This window comes from Ambystoma mexicanum, chromosome 1p, assembly GCF_040938575.1.
Source record: "Ambystoma mexicanum isolate Mex_15411 chromosome 1p, UKY_AmexF1_1, whole genome shotgun sequence".
In the NCBI taxonomy this organism is placed as follows: domain Eukaryota; kingdom Metazoa; phylum Chordata; class Amphibia; order Caudata; family Ambystomatidae; genus Ambystoma; species Ambystoma mexicanum.
The window spans coordinates 1,106,046,504-1,106,070,214 of record NC_090921.1 but is presented as its reverse complement, the minus strand read 5'-3'; the positions used below and the strand labels follow the sequence as shown (position 1 = coordinate 1,106,070,214).

The 23,711-nt window shown below is 46.8% G+C and overlaps 1 protein-coding gene across 7 annotated transcripts in view; it reads right to left on the bottom strand.

Annotated features, from left to right (window-relative positions):
* LOC138448702 (uncharacterized) overlaps window positions 1-23,711 on the bottom strand; it is a 554,652-nt gene that overhangs the window by 386,949 nt on the left and 143,992 nt on the right. For 6 of the 7 annotated variants that reach the window (XM_069604712.1, XM_069604715.1, XM_069604714.1 and 3 more), the window contains exon 5: window positions 7,288-7,401. The exons of the other annotated variant lie outside the window; for it this stretch is intronic. In XM_069604712.1, the coding sequence (XP_069460813.1) occupies window positions 7,288-7,401 (114 nt within the window). The remainder of the gene's footprint in view (window positions 1-7,287; window positions 7,402-23,711) is intronic. 7 annotated transcript variants of the gene reach the window in all.

The following is a 23,711-nucleotide window of genomic DNA, read 5'->3' as shown; positions in this document are numbered from 1 at the left end:
AAGTATAATCTCAAACGGGGGCAGGTATTAGTGGCAGGCAGGGGCAATGGCCTTGCTTCAAAAGGGGAAGGCTTGGTCAGGAGCCATATTTTCAGATCTCTTGAAACCTCTGTAGTTCATTTTGAGTCTGAATTTGTTTTTTAGTTTTGCTTATTGAGAAAAAGGAGAGTCAAAGGCAATGTATCCGATTTGCTCATTCAATCTATGTTTATGTGAAACCTGCAAGGGTGCAAACATGTTTCTACTGTAGGTTCCAGCAATTCTGGTAGCAGACCATTTAAAGGTGTTGGCAGGCTCTAGGTTGAAGGGACTCACATATCATCAATATTTCTGATCTTCAAGGTCCCTCTCTTCTGCACTTCTGAGAATGTAATGATGGCATGGATTGGGAACACACTGTGGGATAGTGTTTGGTGCCCTAGGAGGTATTCAGTCAATCAGATGTGTCAGTACCAATGTTGGAGACGATCTCAGAAATGTTTTTGTATCACCCTCTCTTGAGGCTGCCTCAACACAACTAGACCGTGGGAGAGGGCTAAAACACCTGACAAGAAATGGAGAACAAACCTCTTTTGAACGTGAGTAGGATGGTCAGAGCGACATAGCTTAACGCAGAGGTAGGGATAGTAGGTCAACACATGTGTACAATTAGTAAACACATCAAACTAGAAAATACACTACACAGATGTACTGAACAATATATACACTTTAACAAAGTCACACATAAAACTATCTGGTTGAATATGTACTTTAGTGTATATTACACAGTATTAAACAAATACCAAGTGTATTTCTTATATTTTTTTTATACAAGAACTCTACCAAACCCAAGGTCAGTACGTAGGCCCTCTACGTGAGGTGAGCACCCAACATAAAATAACAAGGGGGTGGGGTCATCAGTAAACCATACAGCCTAGCAAGCAGGTAGGCACCTAGTACTTTGATCAACATAATTGCAGTGCCCTATATTATCCTATCTGTCTTGCTATGGAGTGGGATACTGCGACGGGCTAAAGCTGTGAGGGATTAGTTGACTCTCTCTTATTTGTATGGTTCAGGTTGAGAAGTCTGGGGTTCCCGAGCTGTTCAGAAATTGATCCTTTTTTGGTTCCTGAGCTACTTCAATGTCTATGTGTTGAAATTAATGGTGCAAGTTGTCTAATGGCCTGTATATTTAAAAAAAATCGACTGGCCTCATTCATCTGCCCATGTGGTTTATCCAATGACAGGATTTTTATTTTTATTTATAGTTTGGGTGGCTTGAAAGATTGTTCTTATGAAAAAGAGGAACTAGGCGGTTGGATTGGGTCCGGGGTTAATTCCTGAATACACGGAATGTGGTCTTTGCTTTAGATGCTAATTTTACAACGTTTTTGTGAATGTGGTTGCTATTGTTGAGAATGTAATGCAGTGTTGGGCCTTATTACTGCTACTTTACTTTATTTCTTATACTATATGATAGTGATGTATACTTAAACTTGGTTGCCAGCTGGGCTGAAGAGGAGGGGGGCTGAAGATTTTGTATCTACTTTGTTTTGCTAAGAGTTCAGGAGTATTTAGGAGAGGTGGCTAGAGTATGGGACCTTTTAGGATGTATTGTTTGTTTTATAAGTTGAAGTTGGAGCTGGTGTCTACTATTTGCTTTAGAGGGTTGGGGATAGGGTTTTTTACATTTTTGTTTTTCATTGTGTCTAGTGTTTTTTAGGAGTGTGGTTATATGAATGCAATATGGATGGGAACGACTGGTGGTGAAATGTGTAGAACGACATGGAATGTGAATGTTGTAAATAATCTGGTCAAAAGGAAAAAAAAGTGTCAATTATGTGGATATGAAAAGTGATTTTTTTTTTTTTTTTTTTTGTACAAGAGACTCATCTACTGCAGAAAGAGATAACCAGTTTAGAAAAAGAATGGGTTGGGAAAGCTTGTGGTTCTTCATACAAGTTCAGATCCAGGGGTGTTGCAATTCTCATATGCAAAAATTCTTCTTTAAAAGTTCTGAAAGTAGTCTCTGATCAGGATGGGCGGGTAAATGTCTTGCTAGTAAACATTCAAAGTGCTAATATAATTCTTTGTAGCATATATGCATATATGCACCCTCAGTTGATGATGGCTATTTCTTTAGGCAAGTGACTCGGATGATTATAGGTCTGGGTTCACCGGACATACTTCTGGGAGGCCGATTTCATACTGTTATGGATCCTGAAAAGGACAAAAGCAAATGTAAACCGTATAGGACTATAATCATTTTCTGGCACTACAGGATCCGATAAAAGAACACAATCTAAAGGACAATTGGAGACTAGAGACCCTTCCGCAAGGGAATACAGTTTCTATTCGGGGGCACACAACAATTACTCTAGATTAGACATGTTGCTGACTGCTGGAAAAGTGACTGCAAACTACAGTTCTAGCAAAATTGGGAGTATACTTTTAACAGACCATGCACCTGTGGCCATGCGTTTTGAAATTGGATTTTGAACTTCATAGGTCGTTCACTTGGAAAATGAATACTTCGATCTTGAACGATGAGAAGATGGTAGAAAAAATTGTAGCAATGGCAGAATTATTTGTTGAAGAGAATCATACCCGAGAAATACAAGCGCAGACGGTTCCATGCCGCATTCAGCCCTTGCTCTAATGAAAGATATGTTTGACGCATCACTGAAGGCTGGCCTTCTTCCACATACAACCAGTCATGCTATGATTTCGGTTTTTCTTAAGAAGGGGAAAGATGAAAATCTACCATCAAGCTACCGCCCGATTAGTCTGATAAACACAGATAAAGTACTATCTAAGGTTTTGGCCTCAAGGTTGGAAAGCTTACTATCGCGGTTGATTCATGATAACCAATCGGGTTTCATTCAAGGTAGATAAACCTCGAGCAATATATGCAAACTGGTCCAAACGATGTCACATACCATGAACTCAAATGAGGATATTGCAATACTGTCACTAGATGCAGAAAAGGCTTTTGACCGTGTTAACTGGAATTATCTGTACTTTGTGATGCATAAAATGGGGTTCGGAGTGAGATTTATATCATGGATCAAATTACTATATTCCAATGTAAACACTAATGGATTATGGTCTGACGCTTTTGAAATGAGCAGGGGCACGAGAAAAGGTTGGCCATTATCCCCTATTTTATTAATCATTGCCATTGAACCATTGACCATTGCGCTCAGAAAAGAACATCGGCTTTTGGGGTTTGGAACAGAAACTCTGGCTCTATGCAGATGACCTGCTTAATGATTTTGAAAGAGCTGGAAAACTCTCTGCCAATTCTTATGGAAATTCTGTCGAATTTCTATCGATCTTCTGGTTATAAAATAAAGTGGACGAAGTCTGAAGTGATGCCTTTGACGGTAACATACAATACACATTCAATTACCTCGCGAGGTTTCAAATGTTGTGTAGATAGGCTGCGTTACTTAGGAATATGGCTAACGCCCAAGATTGAGGACATAGTACTTGAGAATCTAAAACAACTAAGGAAGGATTTCAAACAAGAACTGGAACGATGGAGGATACTAAACCTGTCACTATGGGGGAAAGTTAATGCCCTAAAAATGACCTCGACTCCTTAGATAAATAACATGCTTGATATGATACCATTGAATATCAATTCAAAATACTGGAAGGAATTGGATAGGCCTGTGCAAGAGTTTATTTGGGATCATAAGCCACCCAGACTAAAGCTTTGGAAATTACAGCTGCCACTAGAAAAAGGTGAACTTGGGGTCCCTAATTTCCACACTTATCTGGCATTCAGAGCACCATTTTTTGTCCCATTTCTTTTCGATAACCCAAATGCCTGTGCGATACCTGAGGTGGGGATCCATGGGCCTTTGGCACCTAGGGCAATACTTTCAACTGTAACGAGACCTGGAGGTGTGACGAACCCAACCACTGAATTTTTACAAAGCTCCTGGAAAAAACTGTCAACTTCTGAGTGTTGATGCTTTAAAGGATCAGGGGGCTTCGATCTGGTTTAATCAGGAGATCAAGGTGGATGGGAAGACTCTTTTTTGGTCTGAATGGTATGTGAGTGAGGTCAAGTGGATTGCTGATCTGCTTAAAGATGGGAAATGGTTGACGGCTAGGTAAGTTAAAATAAAATGGAATATAACAGAATTTACGTTCACAGATTATCAGAAGCTCAGGAAAGCTATTTGTAAGGTGGAGGGGGGACAATGGATTAAATCTGAAATTTTTCACTACTGGATCAAAAAAGGTAGAGGGAGGTTACAGAATACAAAGATAATGTTCAACTGAGGGAAGAGTGGAGTTTGAGAATCGGTTTTGACATTTCGTCAGTGCTTTGGTTGAGAATGTGCCAAAATGCCAAACTTTTCTCTACGGGTTTGGGTGAAAGGTCTCAGCAAATTAAAATCTTAAACAGGGTATATTGGACCCCGAAGCAATAGTATAAGAAAGATCTTTTCAACACGAGCGAATACTGGGGTTTGTGCATCAAGTCGGAACACTGGAACATATGATGTGGGATTGTGCGACGGTGCATGGGGTTTGGCTGGAGCTCGGTGTAGTATGTGAGAAGGTATTGGAGGTAAAAATTGATTATGATTTTAAGACATTGATCTTGGGTGGAGATCAACTGCTTGAAGAATTAACTACTTGTCAGAAGAAATTGCTATTTCGTGGTGCTGTGATGGGGAAAAAAATGATCCTTATAGGTTGAAAATCTAATGGCCCACCGAATATTGAGGTTTGGATGATGAAATGCAGAGGTTGGCTGAAATGGAAAGAATGATCTATAGGAGAGAAAGGAAATACTCTCTTTTTGATAAGATTTGGAGGAAGTGTATGCACTTGTACAAGACTATGTTTTTTATTCTATGGATGTGTGGGGGGTGGGGAAGGGAATGTGTACTGTTTTTGTTCTTCCTGATTTTAAGGTACATAGTTTGGTTGTTAGTTTATACCTGCTTTTCATTGATGAATTATTTATACTGATTTGATATTTGTATTTTGTTTTTGAATAATTGAAATTAAATAGTAAAAAAAAAAAGGCAGTGCCCTAAAGAGACATCCAAACAAAATTAAATGTGAAAGGCCCTAGACCTGGTCAGCACCGAGCACATATGACAGGTTATGTGATTAAAACAAGGAAAACAATGTTTCACGGAGTTAAAGATCGATTTACAATCCCTAGGTTTAAAACACACCATTAATTTGGGCTTGGTCCATCCTTAGAACAGTATTAATGCACAGTCACCTAGCATAATACATTTAGGCCACAGAGAGGATGGAACAACAAACTTTAGCAAAACTTCCATTTCAGCGAGTTACCTTTCAGATACATTTTATGGAAAAATACACACATTGTTACCACCACAGAAATAAAAAGGGATGACCGTTCTAGAAATTCACAGGTCAGTATTGAAATGATGCGTCACGGCCCAGAGCTCAGTGAACCCTAAGGCGATCCAGGGGCAGGTAAATATCCCAGAATCACTTAGAAAAGTTCAAGCGTCCGATCAATGTTCCATAGGAAGTAATGGCAAAAGTAAAAGGCCACATTACCAGAGACAAGTCTGATTTACCCCCAACAGTAGCAGATGCTATGGCAATCAACCTTAGGGAAGGCCATAGGGAACCGCAAGGAAAAGTTCCAGAGGTCGGAAGAAGGACCCCACAAGAAGAAGTTGCAGAACAGGAGGACTCCCCCCTCACCTGTACCCACTGTAATTCGATGGTGAAAACCGCTGTTGGGACTTGCCTCCCACGAACACTATCATGGACCAGGGGGACATCCAGGACAGAGTATCGTGAGTCACCCTTCCTAGCACCCCAAGGTAGGTACTCATGTCAGCAGTTTTGGCGTAAATGGCTCCAGGGACCCGAAACAACCTGTTAATTAACCCTTACATGGCCATCCTGGCTAGGCACAGAGGTTTGGGCGTATTCTTTCGCAAGAGGTTCAATCCAACTTTCTTGAAGACTCCAGGTCACTCTCCACATCTGCTGTGTCGAACCCTCCACTTTGGTACTCTTTTTGGGCCGTTTTACTGCAGCATCACACCATTTTTCCACTAGGATCTTCGGCTTAGCTTTGGGCTGCTGCAGGAGTCCAGAGGGGATGGATTGTTCCCTTGTTCTTCCCCATTCTAAATTTATGTTGGGTGCCTACCTGTGGTAGTGGACCCACATATGGGCAATGGGGCAGAGGAGATATTATATAAAAAGAGCAAACGTCTAAAAAGGCAATACTTTTTTTTATCTGTATATTATGCATTAAGTGTTTATTTGACCTGATAGTTCTATGTGTGTGACTAAGTATACTGGTGTGGTGCATTTTCTAGATAGCAGTGAGAGCAAGGCCTCCTTGCGATGTTCAAATTTTTAACCTTAAGAGAGGTTTGGCTTCCCTTTCTTGCCAAGTCTGTTAGCCCCCATTTAGGCCAGTGGTTGTACAAAAACTGCCTGAACACTTTACAAATGAAACCAAAATCTACTGCTTAGTTTGTTATTTACTCATCAACCAAATGGTGCATTGCTATGAATGGATGGGTCTCCAATTCTCGGTCACCTACTTTATGGCTTGAAGATGTTAGTGTCTGTGGCAATGCTTCACCACCCGCAAACCACAAATAAAAATCCAGATAGATCAGGAGGCAGACTTCTGCAAAGATCTTGGGAATTAAGAACTGTGCAGGAGATTGTGTTCCCATTTGCAAATCCCAGGTGGTGCACATCTACTAGGTTTCAACAAGGGAATACACCTTGTCCCTTCAGTGCATAGGAAATAACCATCAAAGATGACAGAAACACCTAATGCGCTAGGTAACGCTTATAGACGACATTATGTCAGTGCTTTAATTGTTGGAAAGTGCTCTCAACATCACAGGAACATTTGTTTGTAGGTTTAATACTGTTGGCAATGCAATTAATTCTTGGGTGCACTACAAACTTCGGCTGGGATTGTACTGAGGATTAACAGTGTACACACACACACACACACACACACACACACACACACACACACACACACACACACACACACACACACACACACACACACACACACACACACACACACACACACACACACACACACACACACACACACACACACACACACACACACACACACACACACACACACACACACACACACACACACACACACACACACACACACACACACACACACACACACAAACACAAACACACACACACAAACACAAACACACACACACACACACACACACACACACACACACACACACACACACAATGTAAGAGAAAGGGCTCTATACTCACTCTTTATAAGAACACTTCGTTGTTTTCCTCGCTGGGAATCCGGAGGGTCTTTGACACACAACTCTTTAGCTTGCATGATTCTGAACAAAATATCAGGTTTCACTTTATGTAAGCCTGTACAGAGACCGAAAGATGCAAGTAGGTATTAATGTTGTTTTGTACTTCACCAAAAGTGTTCAGAAAGTATGCAAAAAGACAAATTAAAAAACATGCACTTAAAAACTAGATGGTCATGGTCTGAAACAGGCCAGAAGAACAAGTTACTCTCTTACATGGTAACGTTCTTTCGATGGGATGGTCCGACAACGTATTCCATATCTATGACAGTAATCACCACAGCTGTGCTGCTTCGGAAAATCTTTTGGTGAAATCTTTCAAACGCATAAGAAATTCTCTTGCGGGTTAGGCAATAGATATGGAATACGTCGTCGGACCATCCCATCGAAAGAACGTTACCAGGTAAGAGAGTAACTTGTTCTTTGTGGGTTTGGGTCCTCCGACGTATTCCATATCTATGACAGACTCCCAAAGCAGTACCAACATAAGGAGGTGGGAAAAGAATTTAGAATATACAAATTTAGAATGTGCAATAAAATTGCAGAGTAAAGGACCGCCTTGCCAAAGGCCAGATCCTGCCCCCGGATAGAATCTAGGGAGTAGCGACGTACAAAAGTATGGACCGAAGCCAAGGTGGCTGCATCACAGATGTTACGAATGGGGACACCCTCTGCAGGGCAGTAGAGGCAGCCATACCCCTAGTAGAATGGGCCTACAAGCTTACCAGAGGGTCCTTATCCGCCAAGCGGTAACATTCAGAAATTGCCAAGATAATCCATTGAGACAAAGTCTGCTTAGTAACAGCCTGTCCCAAACGCCTTCCAGCGTAACCAATAAAGAGCTGATCGTCCACTCTGAACCGGGACATGCGTGAAACGTAGAAGCTTAAAGCTCTCCTAGGATCCAGCCTATGGAGCCTCTCCTCTTCCCTACCAGGATGTGGAGGAGGATAAAATGCCGGAAGAATAACCTTCTGGCTTAAATGAAATTCCGACACCACCTTCGGAAGAAAGGAAGGATGAACTCTAAGGACAACCCTGTCATTATGAAACACAGTGAAGGGTGGCTTAACTGAATGTGCCTGTAACTCACTCACTCTGCGAGCGGAAGTGATCGCAACTAAAAATACAGTTTTAAGGGTTAACAGTCTCAAAGGACAAGAATGTAAAGGCTCAAATGGGGCACCCATTAGAAACTTGAGAACAAGGTTCAAATCCCAACTGGGCACCTGGAAAGGTGACGGAGGGAACACATTAGTGAGCCCTTTCAAAAACTGAGAAATTAAAGGAATTTTAAAATAAGAACACTCCTCAGACGAGCACTTAAATATAGAAAGCGCCGCCAGGTAACCTTTAATGGTACTCACTTGCAATGCAAACCCCTGTGGGCTAAAGAAAGCAAAAAAGACAGAATGACAGGAATGTCACATGAAAAAGGATCCACATTCTGAACCCTGCACCAGTTGCAGAACTTTCTCCAACGGCAACGGTACAGGGACTTTGTTGCCAGCGGCCTGGCCGAAAGCAACACCTCCATCACATCTTCAGGGAGGTCCCAATACTTATACCTCAACCTTTCAGAAGCCAAGCATGAAGGTTGAGGGATCTGACCTCTGGATGGAGAACCTGACCCCCCCCTCCCGTGAGAGCAGATCGTCTCGGTAGGGAAGACGACTTGGAGGGCAGATGGACAAGTCGAGAAGGTCCGGGTACCACGTCTTATGGGCCCATGCCGGAGCAATAAGGATCATCCGGAAACCGAACTTCCGTAACCTCCGCAGCACTTGAGGAATGACGGGGGCTGGAGGAAACGCGTACAGCAGTGGGAAGGACCACTCCACCACAAACGCGTCTCCTAAGGCTCCTCTTGGAGGAAATTCCCGCGAGCAGAACCTTTCGCACTTCCGGTTGACACTGGAGGCGAAGAGATCCACTTGAGGGGTCCCCCAAAGGGCGAAGATCTCCAGGAGAATCTCCTGAGCCAACCCCCACTCGTGAGAGATCGCACTCTGCCTGCTCAGAGTGTCCACCGTCTGGTTTTCGTCTCCGGCCAGATGAACTTCTGAGATCAAAATTTCCTGCTGGATGGCCCCGAACCAGAGCTGCATCGCATCCCTGCACAGAGGAAGTGACCCTGCCCCCCCCCCCTTTTTGTTGAGGTAGTGCATGGCCACTGTGTTATCTGTCAGAATCAGGACATTCTTTCCTCGCACAAAGTCGGCAGAAAAACCTTCAGGGCAAGCCTGACGGCCCTCAGCTCCAACAGATTGATATGGAGTCTGGACTCCGATGGAGACCAACGACCGCTGACTGTCAGCTCGTTGGCATGAGCTCCCCATCCCGCGAGGAATGCGTCCATCACGATCGTCACCTCCGGCCAGGGAAGCCAAAATGGAGCCCCCCCCCTCATCAGATTGCCTTCCACGGCCCACCACAGAAGGTCCTGGGCAAACGAGGGCGGCACCTGAACGGGGTCCGACATCCTGCCGGAGGACTGAGACCACTGTAGCTTGAGAGCCCATTGCAGAGATCTCATCCGCAATCTGGCCTCTGGCACCAGAAGAATGCAGGATGCCATGAGGCCGAGCAGCCTCCAGAACCCGAACGCTGGGAGACTCTGGGCATGTTGAAACTTGTGCACTATCTGCTGAATGTGGTGAGCCCTCACCTGGGGGGGGAAAACACTGCCCCATGGACGTGTCGAGCACTGCTCCGATGTACTGGAGCCGCTGAGTTGGCATCAAGTGGGACGTCTTTAAGTTGAGGGAGAAGCCCAGCTTGTGAAGGGAGTGTCAGGTGACGGACAGGTGATCCAGGACTTGCTCGGGAGAGCGCCCCCTGATCAACCAATCGTCCAGGTAGGGGTAGACGTGAATCCCCCCTTTCCTCCCTTTCCTGAGATACGTTGCCACCACCACCATGAGCTTGGTAAAGACCCTCGGGCGGAGGTCAATCCTAACGGCAGGACCCGAAACTGAAAGTGCGAGTCGCCAACTGCGAACCTCAGGTACTTCTTGTGCTTGGGATGGATCGGTACATGAAAATAAGCGTCCTTGAGGTCGAGAGACACCAACCAGTCCTGAAGATGAAGGACCTGGAGGACTTGAGAAAGAGTAACCATCTTGAACTTGTCCTTCCTGACGAGCTTTTTCAAACCGTGCAAGTCCATGATGGGTCTCAATCCCCCGTCTTTCTTCGAAATCAAAAAATAAGGGGAATACCATCCCTTGTTACTCTCCGCTACAGGCACCAGTTCTATGGCGCCTTTCTCCAGCAGGGATTGAATTTCCTGCGCTAGAAGCGGATCCAGACTCTTCAAAGAGAGATTCCCTGGTGGATTTTCGTGAGGCCTCTGCCGGAAAGGAAGACAGTAGGCCTGGGCTATGATCTCCAGAACCCACACATCTGAAGTAATGGCATGCCATTCTACAAGATGCTGCGCCAGCCTTCCCCCAACCGGAGAAGCATGGGCCTCATGACTGAGCTGAAGCGGCTGCGGCAGTGCCTGAGGGCAAAGAGGCAACTGCTCGAGTGGCCTTGCCACCTCGAGTACCTTGTTTTCCACCTCTGGCACTCCTACGGTTGCCCCTTTGACTTGCAGCTCCTCTCGATTTACTAAAGGGCGAATAATATCAAAAGGAACCTCCCCTCCATTGCTGTCCCCTAGGACGAAAAGCCGGAGTTTGGCAAACTGCAGCGCCCAACGATTTCGCTGCAGCTTTGGAGGTCTGCAACCCCTCAAGACTCATCAGCCTTGCTGCCAAAAGGATGTTCATCATCAAAGGGTATGTTGAGGAGCCGAGCTTGCACATCCGGAGCAAACCCCGACTTCCGCAACCACGCAACCCTGCGTATTACGTTGCTCGCCACCATGGACCCGCTGACGCAATCAACCATGTCCAAACCCGACTGAACGGATTCACACATGGCATCCTTGCCATCCTGCACGATAGCAAGGAAACCATCCCGTTCCTCCCCTTCGGGAATATGATCAGCCGCTAAGAAAATACAGTTCCACAGGGTGTGCGTGAAACGAGACAAGGCATAAACGGAGTTGGCAGCCTGAAACGCCATACCACCAGAAGAAAACACCTTCTTTGCCCAACCGTCAAAACGTTTGTCGTCCCTATCAGGAGGGATGGTAGGGTACGACACCTGCTTTGCGGGGGCCGTAGCCGCCTGCACCACCAAACTCTCTGGAGTGGGGTGCATGGTCAAGTAGCAGGGGTCGCCACTGGCTGGGCGATATTTCTTCGGCAAGGACTTGTTCACTGCCGGGAGACTCTCCGGAGAAGTCCAAGCCGCAGCCACCCTTCTCTGCAAGGATATATGGAATGGCAGCACCGGGTCAGTTGGTGGACCTTGGTCCAGGATATCAGTCAGGTCATCCTTCTGAAAATCCCCAGGGGGGGCAGACCACCCCAGATAATCCGTGTCCCTCAACATGAGGCGCCGGTATGAGGAGTCGGCATGCGTGCCAGGCTCCGGCCTACCAAAGTCCACCTCCGGAGAGTTGTCTAGACTACTGGCGTCGTGCAACGACTGACGCAGCCTAGGCACCGATGGCATCGATGACTTCCTCGGAGGCGGAGCCTCAAGAGAGTCCGTCGACGACCTCGGCGCCGCAGGCGTCGATGTCTTCTTCGAAGACCTCACAGGTTCTCGCGGTCTCGAGGGCGTCGAGGACCGGGACCTGGAACGGGCACGTCTAGAGCGACCATCCTTGTCCGACCGGGACCTCAAAGGCGCCCGGTGGTCGCGACGACTGCTCGAGCCCAAAGGCGGACGAGCGGTGTCTCTAGCACGGCCACGCCTGGCATCCTCAGACGGCGCAGATGGACCGGAGCCCGACGGAGGCCCTCGAGGACAGCGTATCTACGTCATCGACGCAGGAAACGGACGCTAAAAGATTTTCCGAAGCACCACAGTTGTGGTGATTACTGTCATAGATATGGAATACGTCAGAGGGCCCAATCCCCTCTAATTAGAATTATTTGACTAATTAGTTTATAAGACAGTAAACTGGTAGTACAGCCTGCCAAAAATGTTAATGTTTAAAAAGGTTATATTATTGTTTTGCGGAAAGGAGATTTCTGCCATGAAAAAGTATGCAAGGAAGCAATCCAGGATATACATTTACGTTGAAGTAAACTAGATTTTGCCTATGTTAAGGTCACCTCTTCAAGTAACAGAAGAAAGAAGACATACAAAAAACATGAGACCATGAAAGAAAGGAATAAGGCGAGATGGAAGAAAGAAAGTGAAAGGAAAGACCGAAGAGGAGGAACGGACAAAAAAGATTAAATCAAATGAATTAAGAAATGCTGGTTTAGTTAAGAAGGGAATAACATATTAGGAGGGAGAACAAGCTAATTAACACTTTGGTAACATTTGTTTTGATGAATATACCCCCATCTTCAAGAAAATTACTAATGTAGAAATATGGCGACGGTCCACACTAGACTAGGAAAATGTTTTCATTAATCAACAAGTTGGTGGGTAAATGCTACTATCATGACTCATGACTTTTGAGCAGAGCTGCGCAGGCACTACACAAACTTCATAAAGGTGCCACCCTTACCCTGGACATCAATTGTGCCTTAATTCACAGCACAAAGAGCACATAGAAAATGGGAACAAAGATGTCCATTCACCATGTCCAAACTAGTAACACAACTTGGCTCAGAGGAGTTCAGTTTATAACATAGGTACCACAAGTTAGGTCAAAAATTGCTTTTTGGATTCTTTTTCCCTGACTGATATAGTCAGCTTTTTGTTGATATTTGTGTGTATTTGGATACAGGTAGTATTTTTTTTCCAAAGCATCACTGAAGACTGCAACTCACTTAATTCAGAAAGGAAGCATAGGATGCAGAAACATCAGAACAATATAGACATTATCAGAATGGATTTCTAAACTCTGACCTGGTAGACAGATCTTTAGGAGGCCACACTAGTTATATTAAACAGGCAGCAACTTCTGGGAGTTTAGCCAAACCAATCAAGGTAGCATGGAGAAAGACCAAGGCTAAAGCTCAGGAGAGGTGAGTGGGATCAGGGGTCCACGAGTCCACGCAATGAAACACCACACATTACACTTAAACAGCAAGTATCAAAAATACTCTATAAGAACAGAAATCACAATATGGAAAATGACGCACAATACTAAACACTATGAAACATATATACAATCACAATTGGTCAGTGCAGAATAATCAATTCACCCCCCTCCACAATACCAGGAAGGGAAGGTAAGGGAATGTTAGTGCAGGAATTAGATTTAGCATGGACAGTCCCCAGGAATTACAACCCTAACTTATAAAGTTGAATGGGGCCTTGTGCCCATAAATTCACAAAGTTTCCTAAGAGTCGGGAAAAGGTTTGGGGAAGTATCCCGAGGATACGAAATGGGTCCAAAAGACAGATGAAGACGTTCACTGGCGAGTCAAATCTTTCCTAGCTTTCGGCGGGCTTCCAGCAACAGGTTTTGCCAAAGCCAAAAGTTGTGAAACAATTCAAAAGTTCAGCAAGCTTTTAAAAGGGTGGAGATACGGGTACCAGTAATTATCGCTGTAATTCACCACTCGTACTCAGATTTATTCTCAGACTTGGCAGGTCGGTGGAGAGTTGCCGGAGGTATGTTTTTCCCACCTTTGGTTTTGGTGGCAGATGCCCAGGAGCTGTGCAAGAGAAGTTCTGGCAGGGTTCAGGAGCTGGTGCAACCTGTTCCTGTGGATCAATGCAGCAAACCCTGATGCCAGCCTCCTCTAGGCACTCACGACCAGATGCGGGAAAGCAGGTTTCAAGGACGGTCACTGATGCCCAGTACCAGCAGGTGTCACAGATGTCGGGGGAGGAGTCGAAGAAAAACTTCTAATCTCATGACCCGTTGATGGTAGGGAGCTGAAATGTCGCCGGAAGGTTACTTGCTGGACAAGTTGAAGAGCCCTGGACTTCCTAGCCGAAACAACGATGCTGGAGTTGGTCAGCCGACTGGCTGGCCCTGGAACACTTCCAAATACTCCAACTTGCAGGGCACTGAGAAGACATGTGGACTGGTGTGAACATCCAGTCCACAGGGTTGAAGGACCAACTAGGGCCTTCTGAGATCAGTGGCCAGGAAGTGCTTCACTGGGTCTGCAGCAGGGGTTGGTCGCCAGGCCTCTTTCAGGATGCTTCCACGCATCTTCCATCTTCTGCACGGCTACACAGGAAGGTGATCTTCACATCTGCTGAAACAGCAGCAAAGCACCCCTTATCCCAATGTCCGTTGGAATGTAAATATCTGCTGCACATGTACACCAGCAATTGTCCATGCAGGCACTATTGTGGGCCCGACTCATGCATACACTCTAGACATACTGGCACCAGTGTGCGGATTGGGACCAGACAGTCCCAACCCACTTGCTGGGACCCCACACACGTGATATGCACTAGCTCGTGAAAAGCAAGGCTTTCCCGGGCAAGTGCATGAAAGGAAATTGCTGACCTGGCAAGGCAGGAAGAAAGCAAAAAGACAAGATGACAAAGCAACAAACGAAAAACCTTGTGGCTTCGCCATGTTAGGACACTAGCCACTGCTCGTAGCCAAACTCGGTAAACGCGAGAAGGCTAATAAAAAGGTATAGTAAAAATCATGGAACAGTAACTGCTGCCACCATTTTGTCCTTGGGCACATCTGCAAGTAACCAAAAATCCCTTTGTGAATAGTCTAGGGTGTGTAACGAATCCGTAGATGTTGTCACTTCTCCCCGAGGGGGGGCCCGATCTCCTGAGGCCAGGTAGGTGAGGCCGTTACCCGACTGTTAGGTAAGAATTGATGCAGTGACACTGTGTGATACTACACAACACTTATCTGCCGTTCATTAAGTAACCCACCTTTTGGTGTATGTCTGTACTACACAGGTTGATCCCATCTCAAGAGGGGTAAATGTGAGCTGTAGCAATAAAATGTGTAAATAAAAGTAACACAAACTCAAGGTTTCTGTTATAAATAGTTATTTATTGAACATCAATCTTAAAAAAGGCAATTCATGAGACTGCTAGGGGGTGCATAAGGCAATGACTGCCTGAAGCGCCGCGCCTCTTTCAGCGGGGTTAACAGAGAGGATATAGCGATGATCCCGATCCGTAAATAAGGAATAGAACGATTGCCCAAACGTTGGAGAAGCAGTCCTACGTGGAGAAGCCCCTCAAACCCCGTGATACAGCAGAGAAAGCGACAGCAATGGTGAAACACATCCCCCCACTCTGTCCAGGTCATGGAGGCTGTGAAAGAAAGATTGCCAACCAGCCGGGGAAATCGATACCAGCCAAGAGTCCGGCTGATGCACTCTAGAGGGTGAAACATAGCCCCACTTGGCACCAGGAGCGGTGGGGGCCCAATAAAAATGAGCCAACTCCTCCGAGCTTAACGTAACCGCTGGAGTAAGAAAGTAGGGAGTGAGGCAAACAGCACGCTTGAAGATCCGTGCAAAGGGACCGGGGTGAAGCCAGACCCCCGCGGCGCATCAGAGTAACAACGCCCCCACCCTACTCGAGGAGGAGACAAACAAACTGGTCCGCAGTAGGGACACAGAGGGATGGGCCCCGGATCGCAAGAGAGAAGAGCAGCACATCGAGAAGACCAGAAATGCCAAAGACCCATAAGAGGAGCCCAGCGGAGAGGGGTCGCGTCGCAGACCGGCGGCTTCGGTGCTATCTGAGCGAGGTGAGAGGCACCCCCGTCCCCACTCACTCCCTAGTGCAACGGGATAAAGACAAAGTAGAGTAGGGAAGGGGGAAGCAGCCCTAACTGCAGAGAGCGCCTGCTGCGGCATTGCCATGACCAGGGAAAGGCAGCGCGGAGAGATGAACCATCGAGGGATGATATGAGAGAAGCCACTTGAAATTGAAACAGGTAGCGGGTGAGCGGCAGTACGGGAGCGAGAGAAGCGGCTATAAAAGGGGCAGATTCCTGTGTACCCCTCAAGATCTTAGGAAAACATAGGGCAGTGGGGAGTGGCTCCCTCTGAACTGAACAATGCCAAAGAAGTTCCATGAAAGGGGGGTGGGGCGGATAGAACCCCTCAAAACATCAAAGCGGACTACAAGCGATTCCAAAAAGACTGCCAAGTGATAATAAACAGCCTCTTTGACCCCCCCGCACCTCACCCTGAGGGAAATACAAACTAAAAAGGTCTGTGCGGCCTCGCACCAACAGGAAAAGAGGCCCAGTATATCGAAGATAAGGCCTCCGACAACCCCTCAAAAGTGGTCACACAGCAGACAGCCAAGGGTTATTAACCGCCCCAACAGCACACTGTGAAATCCATATAGAGGCTGAGGCCGGACAGCAGATCAGAGTCCATAGGGAGAACGTGACCTAGTGCCTCCGAAAGGACAGTAGAACCAAATGCAAGCTGAGCAGGGTCCCGTTCTGAAAACAGCCTGAAGAAGCTACAGCAATACAGGAGGGAAGGGGCCCACAAAGCAGAGGCCCCCTCCAAAGAGTCTCCCAAAATGAGCAGTGCTTCTATGAAAGAGGATATGGCAAACATCATGGCAGAGTTCAGGGCCCTACGTTCCGACATTCAAACCTCCATTTCGACAATTAGAGGAAAAGTGGAGAAAATTGAAGGCAAAGTAGACAACCTGGAACACAATCAGATTAATGTGGACCTGATAGAAATTAAATTGAATGCAAGAATGACGGATATTGAATTAAAGAAGAACTAACCCTCAAACTGGATGATATGGAAAACAGAGAAAGAAGACTGAATATAAGAATATTTGGCTTGGAGGAAAACTAGGGAGAAAAACAGAGGAAAGTGCAAGAAATAATTTCTTATTTGAGGCGGAGCGAGCAAAAGCAGTCCAAAGTGAGAGAGCCCATAAAGGAGGAAGGGCATACAGAGGTGGACCCAGATCAATAGTGGTGAAATTCCTCAGATATAAAGAAGTCCTCCTCAAAGCAAAACAAACCCAGGACATGGTGCTCAAGAGCTCCAAAATAAAGATTTTCCAGGATTTTTCAAACTTCACGCTGGAGCACAGAAGAGGATGCAAACCGCTTGCCACATGGCTCACGGAACGAAACATCCGTTATCGATGGGGCTACCCCTCTGAAATTACTTTTGAGTATAAAGGAGAGGACTATAGACTAACCTCACCCGAGGAGGCAAAACAAGTGCTGAATCATCTGCAGAGCCTCCAGACACCAGAGGTCCACGGTGGCCCCCCTGGGTCCCACTCGCCAAGATCACAGAAAACAGAGGAGCCGTCCCAGAGGAGAAAGACCACGGTGCGGAGAAAATACGTTAAATTGTGTCCTACTTCAATGGACCATATCAGAATGAACAGAGTGAATATACAACTCTACCAAGATCTGGCCCAGTCAACTTTGCAGAAACAGCGAGAAATGGGCCCAGTCACGAGAGAATTGGCAGCCAAACACATCAGATCCAAGTGGACCTTTCCTTTCAGCCTGCCTTTTACATGGCAAGGGAAACAGCAAAGAATAACAACGACCTGCGAGGAGGGCAGGCATCTTTTGGGCATACAGGGACCAGAAGGAGACCATCAGGGGAACCAGGGGTAGGGGTCCTCTCTGCGAAGAACCCCATGGGAATGGAAGACGATCAACAGGCGATTCAGGCAACCAAGTAAAAAGAAATAGCCCGCATTGGCCGTATGACAACCTCATACAATGGTCCAAATTTCACCTGGAGCCAGCGCCCACAACCCCGAACAACACAGCCACCACTGGCGCTTGAATCCACAATCAGATGACGGGAAGGGGTAGGGGGAGCCACTCAGGACGCTGCAATTGGAATCCGAGTGGGGTTTAGAATTCCCCAAAAATGTATCCCTGAGTATATAGAGGGCATGGCGCGTAGGGCTCCACACCTGAGCGGTCATAGGTCCCAGAGCCCTACTCAGGGCGGTTATGGGGGGCTAGAGGGGAAGTTATGCAAGTTGGGGGTTGTAAGACTTGGGAAAGGGGGGAAGTTGGGACACTTGGGGGTGGAGGGAGCAGGGGGGAGACGGAAGGAAGGAAACAGAAGCCTCCAATAAGTAACCGAACGGGGAGGGGAGACCATGAGAGGAGATCCGGAAGGAATCACATCCAGATTACAAACGTCCAACAGCAGCCAACAGTGAACACCCACACCATGAAAGAATGGGGCTAAAAATTCTAACCCATGACGTCCGAGGAATGAATTCCCCAGTAAAAAGAAAGAAGGTGGACCACTTTCTACAAAAAGGGAAATATGACATCATAATGCTCCAGGAGACTCACATAAAAAAGGTAAGACAGCGGGAGGCTCTGACTGAAAGGGTACAATAAAATCTACCAGGCCAACGAGCAGGAGAAAAGAGTTGGTGCCCTTATCGCATTTCACAAATCCTTACACCTGCAAATTCACGACATACAAGCAGACAAACAGAGGAGATTCCCATTCCTGAATACACATATCGATGGGTACCCCCTGACAGTAACAACCATCTAAGATCCGAACAAGGGCCAGGACGGCTTTATCAGAGACATTCTGGACAAATTATAAACATTGGGCAAGGCGCAAGTGGTGCTGGGGGGGACCTCAACATCGCATGGGACCCACAATTCGATTGCTCAAGCTTCAGACTACCTGGCCAGGGAACATCGTCAAAGGCCCCAAGACTAAAAATGAGAAACCTGTCACTGGAAGATGTATGGAGAGGGGTCCGCGGACAATCCCAGGGGTTTATGCACTTCTCACACGTCCACAACTCCAGATCCAGAATCGACTACCTCTGGGTCTCCACGGGTCTTCTCGGGAAGATCGAACATGCAGAGACAGGAGTAACATCTGTCTCTGATCACACCCCACTCTGGGCGGACTTCCTCCAGTCCCACCGACGGACAGCGTTATGGAGATGGCAATCCCTGCAGAAATAATGCAGGACCCCGTCACAGGAAACACAATCAGAGAACACATAATAAAATATTTTGCAAGAAACAAATCCCCGGAGACGTCAAGGGCAACCTTATGGGAGGCCTTCAAAGCAGTGACCAGAGGACATTTCATCACACTCAAAGTACGAAGAGACAAACAGAATCACCAGTGGGAAGCCGAGCTGGAAGGAAAACTAGAAGCTATCGAGGTAGAGATGGCCCACAATCAGTCATCTAAGCTAAAGAGAGCCTTAAGGCACATTCAGGGACAGCTGGAGACCATCCACACCAAGCAAGCAGAAAGAAGCCTACTACACTTGAAACACGTGTATTACAAAAAGCGAATAAAGCCGACAGACTCCTGGCCAGGCAGCTAAAAGGGAAGCAACAGAAACAGACAGTCAAAGCACTGAAGGATGAGCAGTGGCAAATGAAATCCCAGACGACTGAAATCGGAAACATCTTTAAGGATTTTAACCAACGTTTATACACCTCAGATCATGCCAAGGAGGGGGAACGGGACACATATCTAGACAGGATCTCCCTCCCAACGATCGCGGACAAAGAGAAACTACAGCTAGACAGCACAATTACAGAAGGAGGTAATCAGGGCAATCCGGGATCTCCCCAACAATAAAGCCCCGGGCTCAGACGGCTATACTGCACGCACAGTTTTATAAACTATATAAAGACAATCTAGCCCTCATCCTCAGGGAACTCTTTAATACTTTTAAAGAAAATGGCACCATTACACAATACATGAATGAGGCTAAAATAGGGGTATTCCAGAAACAAGGGAAAGACCCGGCACTCCCCAGTACATACCGCCCAATTGCGCTAATAAATTTAGATGCAAAATTATTCACAAAAATACCTGACAACCGACTCTCGAAGGTGCTCCCAAAACAGATTCACCAGGATCAATCGGTCTTCGTCTCCAACAGACAGACCCACGACAATATCAGGAAAATAACACACTTGATCGAAAAAGTAGGAATTACACAAACACCAGCAGTAGTACTAGCGCCCGACACGGAAAAAGCGTTCGACCGCGTGGAGTGGTCACTATTATTCCATATCTTGGGAAAGATGGGCATAGGGGAGGACTACATAAACTTGATACGTGGGCAAACTACAGCATGCCCAGCGCAAGGATAGCAGTAAACAGTGAGCTATCAGAAAAGGTCAGGATAGGGGGGGGGGGGGGGAAATCGGGGGACAGTGATGTCCCCTCTCGCCACTCCTGTATGCGATAGTCCTTGAACACATCCTGACGCGAATAAGGGACAAACCAGATATAAAAGGCATACACATAGGGGGAACCTCCCACAAAATAGCTGCATATGCGGACAATATGTTGGTGGCACTGGGAGACCCTGCAAAGTCACTGCCGATCCTCCTTCACGAGATAGAGACCTATGGAACCATCTTGGAGCTGAAAATAAACAGACAGAAGTCAGAAATACTTATACTGGCCAGACAGAGAGGCCATCCAAAGACAAGCAACGGCTCTCCAAATGAGGGTGGCAGAAAACGGGGTCAAGTACTTGGGAATCAACCTGACCAGTCACATAGATACATTATATGAAGAGAATTATCCCCAACAACTATAAAAAGTCAAGAAGGACATAGAAAAGTGGAACCCCCTTTCAACATCGTGATGGGGCCGGATCACAGCAATAAAAATGACAATACTGCCCAGAATCATGTGTCTATTCCAGGTGCTGCCGACTAGAGTCCTGGCCGCATACTTTAAAAAAAACTGACCAAAACGATAATGTCATATGGGCCTGATCACGACTTGGGCGTTACCGCCGGCGGTAATAGCCCTACCGCCGAACTCCCCAGCGCTAATAGCGCCAGATCACGAGTTCGGTGCTAAAGTAATTCCCCATTCCCCATTGAGCCCATTCGGGAATGTCCCATTCCCCATTGGGCTCAATGGGGAATTTTGGCGCTCTTACCGCTGGCGGATTTCCCACCGGTGGTAATAGCGCGAGTTTTCGGCGGATTTCCCACCAGCGAAGAGCTGGGGCGAAAACCGCCAAAGCCCTGATTCGGCAGTCCCTTAAATCCGGCGGTATTAGCGCTACCGCCGGATTTAAGGGTTACCGCCGAAGTCGTGATCAGGCCCTATGTCTGGCAAAAAAAGACCCCCCAGGGTGTCCAGCGCAGTCCTTACGGCCCAAAGAACGAATGGTGGATGCGCCCTCCCCCGTAAATATTAGAAGGCAGCCCAACTTTGGGTCTTGAAAAAGTGGATCCCAGCTTCCTCCCAGAAACTGCACAGCCCAGGACAGAGCGGTGGCCTCGACCTGACTCCGCCATCTGCTCTGGATAAAAAAAGAACATAGGCACCCGATAGTACAAATAAACGATGTAATGAAAGCAGAGTTGGAGATATGGGACAGTGCCACCCAAAAATAGACATTGACAATAGACCTGGCTCCCTTTATGCATTGTTTAAAAACCCAGAATTCCAACCAGGCATGGAGAAAGGCGCATATCGAAAGTGGGAGGAGGCAGGTTGCACAAAGTTCGGCGACATGTACCAGGCCCAGGAGATCAGAACCTTTGAAGACTACACAGCACATTTCGGCCTCATCGACAGACACATGTATGAGTAACTGCACCATTGGTTGAGCTCCCCTCGGATCAAATATGCGGCAACAAGGGAACTGACTCAGTTTGAATCGTATAGCATGACTCATTCAGGGACCAAGAAAATTGTTTCACATACCTATAAACTCCTTAACGCCCAACCAGAAGAGATCAAATGGCTATACATGAAAAGGTGGGAACCACCCTCGGGGGTGAAATCACAAAAAGCCAATGGGAATACATATGGGGGACAATCCCCAAACTGACGCAGGCCGTACAGACAAGGGAGATGTGGACGAAGATCCTGATGCAATGGCATTACACTCCAGAAAAACTACACACAATGTATAAATCCACCCCTAACAAGTGCTGGAGAGAGTGCGGTGCTGAGGGGAACTGGAGGCACATCTGGGCAGATGTCAAAACACAAATGAAGTCAATGTTTTCCGGAACAGGGGACCTACAGGCCGAGACGGAACTTCATGGGCCTGCTAATAGCGCCTCGGCTAGCCATTGCCCAAAAGTGGAAACAGAGATCCCCACCAACATTGCACAAATGGCTGCAGAGGATATAGACACATATTGCGATGGAATGCATCACATACAACATTCAAGGAGATCGCCAGAAATTCAGAACAGATTCGGGATCGGCCCTTGACTACCTACAGGGCGACTACATGGAACAATGGTGCCCGCACAAAATCAGGATATTGGACATGTTCGCATAGCAGGCAACCGGGCTCGGACACGTGGTCAGCCACGCATACAGAGACCTTCTTGGGGGGTCGAGGGGGTCTGTCATGGACATGTTTGGTCCGAAGGTTATCAAGAAATGCAATAAAAACTTGTTTAAAAATAACAAGTTACTTTCTTACCTGGTAACGTTCTTTCGATGGGATGGTCCGAAGACGTATTCCATATCTATGACATGTAATCACCACAGCTGTGCTGCTTCGGAAACTTTTTTCGGCGTCTGCGACCTGCGTCGATGACATCGATGCGCCGTCGTCGAGGACCTCCTCCGACGTCATCCGATGTGATAAGTAGGACGCACGACGCCCGTAGCCTCAGTTGTAGTTTTTTCCCCCAGAACGTGTGACATTAGTCAACTGCCAGTCAGACACAAAGCCTTGCAGAACGTAAGCTACAATCGCAAAAGAAATTCTGCAGCGGGGAAGGCAGGGCGGGAGCGATATGGAATACGTCGTCGGACCATCCCATCGAAAGAACATTACCAGGTAAGAAAGTAACTTGTTCTTCGAGGGGATTGGGTCCTCCGACGTATTCCATATCTATGACAGACTCCCAAAGCAGTACCAGAGCAAGGAGGAGGGAAAGAATTTAGAATCAAAATTTAGAATAGCCAATCAAATAGCAGAGCAAAGGACCGCCTTGCCAAAGGCCAGATCCTGTCCTCTGATGGAATCGAGGGAACAGTGACGTACAAATGTATGTGCTGAAGCCCAGGTGGCTGCATCACAGATGTTGCGAATAGGAAAACCCCTCTGCAGGGCAGTAGATGCAGCCATACCCCTGGTAGAATGGGCCCGCAAGCCAGCCGGTGGATCCTTACCCGCCAAGCGGTAACACACTGAGATGGCCAAAATAATCCAGCGAGACAAAGTCCGTTTCGTCACAGCTTGCCCCAAACGCTTTCCAGCGTAACCAATAAAGAGTTGATCGTCCACTCTGACCCGGGACATGCGTGAAACATAAAAGCTTAAAGCCCTCCTAGGATCAAGCCTATGGAGCCTCTCCTCTTCCTTACCAGGATGCGGAGGAGGATAGAATGCCGGAAGAACAACCTTCTGGGCCAAATGAAATTCCGTCACTACCTTCGGAAGAAAAGA